Source organism: Cyclopterus lumpus, chromosome 8, assembly GCF_009769545.1.
Source record: "Cyclopterus lumpus isolate fCycLum1 chromosome 8, fCycLum1.pri, whole genome shotgun sequence".
Classification (NCBI taxonomy): domain Eukaryota; kingdom Metazoa; phylum Chordata; class Actinopteri; order Perciformes; family Cyclopteridae; genus Cyclopterus; species Cyclopterus lumpus.
In genome coordinates, this window is record NC_046973.1 from 5,531,837 (window position 1) to 5,535,971 (window position 4,135).

At 44.3% G+C, this 4,135-nt stretch overlaps 1 protein-coding gene across 1 annotated transcript; it reads left to right on the plus strand.

The window, feature by feature from the left end:
* Positions 1–2,561: 2,561 nt before the first annotated feature.
* aanat2 (arylalkylamine N-acetyltransferase 2) lies at positions 2,562–3,553 on the plus strand. The gene is made up of 3 exons (XM_034538540.1): positions 2,562–2,727; positions 2,932–3,086; positions 3,248–3,553. The coding sequence occupies exons 1-3, from the start codon at positions 2,562–2,564 to the stop codon at positions 3,551–3,553; spliced, it is 627 nt and encodes a 208-aa protein (XP_034394431.1).
* The last annotated feature ends 582 nt before the right edge of the window (positions 3,554–4,135 follow it).

Genomic DNA, 4,135 nt, shown 5'->3' on the forward strand with positions numbered 1-4,135 from the left:
ACACAGGCACGAGGCCTTTCGAGTGGAAGATTAATTGAGAGCCAGGTTTCATGGTTTTACAGCAGTCCACGCGTTATTTGCTCAACTGCAGTGTGAAACACCCAACAGGACAGTTGTGCTTACTGCTTTGCCAGCAGGGGGCACTGCGTATCCTGATGGAGGACTCCTATGTGCCACCTCTACACCTTACAGTCTGAGGCAGGCTCAACACACAGGCCGTTCTCATTACATGGGATTTTTTGTATTGCATTAGGTCTCAGCTGGAAACTCCTACATACATGCTTTATTTAGAGCAGAATGTGAAGCGTGCTTACACTAATATGCCGTTTTTGTGACTGTTCCTTTAAGAATGAATTCTAGGTGTTTCAGATTTCATGGACACAATTCTTCTGCAGTATTGGTTAACTGTTGCCCTCTGCTCAGCTGGACCAACAGGTGTCCACCAGTGTAACATTTACAGAGTTTTAAGTTACACTGTGTCCTCAAGCTTGCTTGTAAAAACAATACAGTGAAAAAATGTGTGAGTAAGTGTTTGTGTATACTTTACATGTGTTGTAAATTAGATTATTGTACATGACACTTTATGCAAGAGAGGGCCAGTGGGGGAGGTTGTTCTGTATACATACTGTATACAATTTTCAGTGCGAGAGCCAACGTCATGTCTCCTTTCTTAAACTCTTTTTAATTGATTAGCTCGTCTGAAAAACTGAAATATGTTTCTGGGATTTGGAAGGAATCAACCACGTGGCCATAACTGGCTGTTTTAAGAGGCCACAAGGAGTTATTTCAGACTGCCCCTCACAGGCCACACAGATTGACAGAGTTGCCATTTAGAAAAGGTGATTTTAATCTTTCCTCTATCGTCTGATGATCTCTCGGGGAGAGATGTTCTCACATTTGTGATTGGCCAGCTGTCCAGATGAGGTATGAGATTTCCCATTCATCACTTGAGTGAAGGCCAAAAGGAAGCAGTGGGGCGCAACAATAATCCTCCAATCAATTTCTATTTTGGTTTCATCTCTTAAAGTTACTTTAAACAATATTAGGGCTCAGCCTCAAGCAGGGCTATTGTGACGTGAAGCCTGTTTTTCTACAGAGAACTTAAAAAAAATCAACCAGGAATTTAAACTATCAGACACTTGCACAACCATAAAAACAATAAATGAAAGATTTAGCTGAGATTTAATTATATAGAGCTTTAGGATTGTCTTTCCATAAAACATTTATACAGAATGTAAAGGTCTTGTCTAATTGAGTTGACAATTACACAAGACTGTCTAAACAGGTTTACCTTGCCAGTCAAAACAAGTGCTCTCTCATTTAATTAGCTTGTGCTAAACCTCTTTGGAGGCTCCAAATCATCCCAACAGCAATCCAGACAAATCTCCACCCTCCCTCATCCATCCATCCATCCATTATCACCCGCTTATCCGGGGTCGGGTCGCGGTGGCAGCAGGTTCAGCAGGCCGACCCAGGCCTCCCTCTCTCCCGCAACACTTTCCAGCTCATTCTGGGGGATCCCGAGGCGTTCCAAGGCCAGCCGGGAGATATAATCCCTCCAGCGTGTCCTCGGTCTTCCCCGGGGCCTCCTACCAGTTGGACGTGCCCGGAAAACCTCTAATGGGAGGCGTCCAGGAGGCATCCTGACTAGATGCCCGAACCACCTCAGCTGACTCCTTTCGACACGAAGGAGCAGCGACTCGACTCCAAGCTCCCCCCTGATGTCCGAGCTCCTTACCCTATCTCTAAGGCTGAGCCCGGCCACCCTACGGAGGAAACTCATTTCGGCCGCTTGTACCCTCCCTCAGTACAGTTAAAATAGCCCACGTTCCCTTGATCTCCGAAGAAAATGTGCATCACCACATCCAGTCTCACCACATCTCACTCAACCCCACCCTGAAAAACACATACCTGAATTTACAGTTAGTGCATGTGCCAATATACAGTCCATGTGCTCAGAAAAACTATTCAGAATCTGTCTTCATATCTCAACAAGAGTATTTATGTTCCTGATAACAGGGATATAATTAATCTGCCTTAACTAACCCCCTAAGCCTAACACCTAACACTTAACTGTTCAATACAATCTGGCATACAACCTCATTATAACACAAGATCCTTATCACACAGTCAATATCTGAAAATACCACAGACATCTTAATTAAGGTGTAGGAAATTTAGCATGCACATGATTAATGTCAACATCTTAAGCTGAGGTTAAACTACAAAAAAAGAACCACCCCATGAACATCATGTCTGTGATTTGAAAGCAGGGGATTTAGAACCACGTGCACAGACAGCTACCCTACTTTGAGACAACCACTTTACGGTATGAGATCGGGGAGATTGAAGAGGAGAGCAGGAGGGACACGAAGGTCGGCTCGCCTATTGAAGTCAGTCACATTACGGGTCAGAGCTTTAAACAGAATTTGTTGGAAAGGTTTTGTTTTCTTTGATTGGACGCTTTAGCATCAGTATCCAAACTTATATTGCAAAAAGGCTGGAAGAGGGGAAAAAAACATATACAAAATTCAGAACTTGTCTCGTGTTATTGAGGCATCATGACGCAACAGGTCAGTGGATCCTCGTTCCTCGAGTCCTGCTTTCTGAAGATGCCCGTCAGGGTGTGCAGCCCTCTGCGACAGAGACGACACACACTCCCCGCCAGCGAGTTCAGGAACCTCACGCCCCAGGACGCCATCAGTGTGTTTGAGATTGAGAGAGAAGGTAAGTCAAGTTTCTGCACACCGTATACCTAATTTGTTATAACACTATGTATCATCAGATAAGAACTACGACGGACTTTCTGTGTGTATTTGATAAAAGGGCTTATACTGTATTTTCCACTGTGTCGTTTTTGTGTCCTGTTCAATATCATCTCAGTGCCAGTTTTAACTTAAACAAAAACACATTTTATTCATCTCCCCCCAGCATTTGTCTCTGTGTCTGGAGTGTGTCCACTAACCCTGGATGAAGTGCTCAACTTCCTGGGTCAGTGTCCTGAGCTGTCGCTGGGTTGGTTTGAGGAAGGGCAGCTGGTAGCTTTCATCATCGGCTCTGGCTGGGACCAGGAGAGGCTCTCGCAGGTATAAAAATACTTACGAAAAATGTGTAAAGAATACAACGTTGACAGGCCTGGCTTTTTCATCCAAATTACAGATTTTGACAAACTTTCTCCGCTGCATGTACATTTTGTCTCACGGGAGCCCATACTTAATGATTGCCTCTATGTGCTCTTTTTTTCCAGGAGGCGATGACTCAACATGTCCCAGACACCCCCAGTGTGCACATGCATGTGCTGTCAGTGCATCGTCACTGTCGCCAACAAGGCAAGGGCTCCATCCTCTTGTGGCGCTACTTGCAGTACCTTTGCTGCAGGCCGGGCCTCCGCCGAGCTCTGCTGATTTGCGAGGACTTTCTGGTGCCCTTCTACCTAAAGGCCGGCTTCAAGGAGAAAGGACCGTCGGCCATCTCTGTGTCCAACATGCAATTCCAGGAGATGGAGTACATGCTCGGTGGGCAGGCGTATGCACGGAGGAACAGCGGCTGCTAGTCCATGAGCCCCTATACTCACCTCTAACATGGACTCAGTGCAGAGAAGATCAACACAAGCCAACGCATGGACAGATAGAGGCACAGAGCCAGTATGCACCAGAGGACCGGGTTACTGGACCTCCTAATGTCAGCGTCTCACAGTATTCTGAAGACGGAGAGGATTCATGCAAAAAGAGAAACAGACATTACATTATTTTCCCTTTGTCACCAATAGCATCTTGGCTTTGTGAGCTTAATGTTGTTTAATTTATTTATTTATTGTCAATTTATTTGTATTAGTCTAATCATTTAAAATTCACTTTGTAACGTATTTAACGCAATTCATTGTCAATTTTCCGCAAATACTGAACGCTGGACATGTAATGTAAAGACTCCTCTATTTTTGTAAACCATATGAATCAAAAAGGTGTGATGAATTCAGTGTCATTACTGTAGAAGTTAGTAACTTGAGAACGCACATACTGATCATTGCAGCCACTCAAAACGCTTGGATTGTCATTTGAATATCTGTAGCATCATTTGAATAAACTATAAAAACAATCTTCATTTTTTCAGGTAATTGAGAGGAAGACACAGACCC

Excerpts from the sequence above, each read along its gene's own strand:
- aanat2 (XM_034538540.1), top strand. The coding sequence starts at position 2,562 with ATGACGCAACAGGTCAGTGGATCCTCGTTCCTCGAGTCCTGCTTTCTG. Across the intron at positions 2,728-2,931 it reads GTTTGAGATTGAGAGAGAAG|CATTTGTCTCTGTGTCTGGA; the intron begins GTAAGTCAAGTT and ends ATCTCCCCCCAG. Across the intron at positions 3,087-3,247 it reads ACCAGGAGAGGCTCTCGCAG|GAGGCGATGACTCAACATGT; the intron begins GTATAAAAATAC and ends CTTTTTTTCCAG.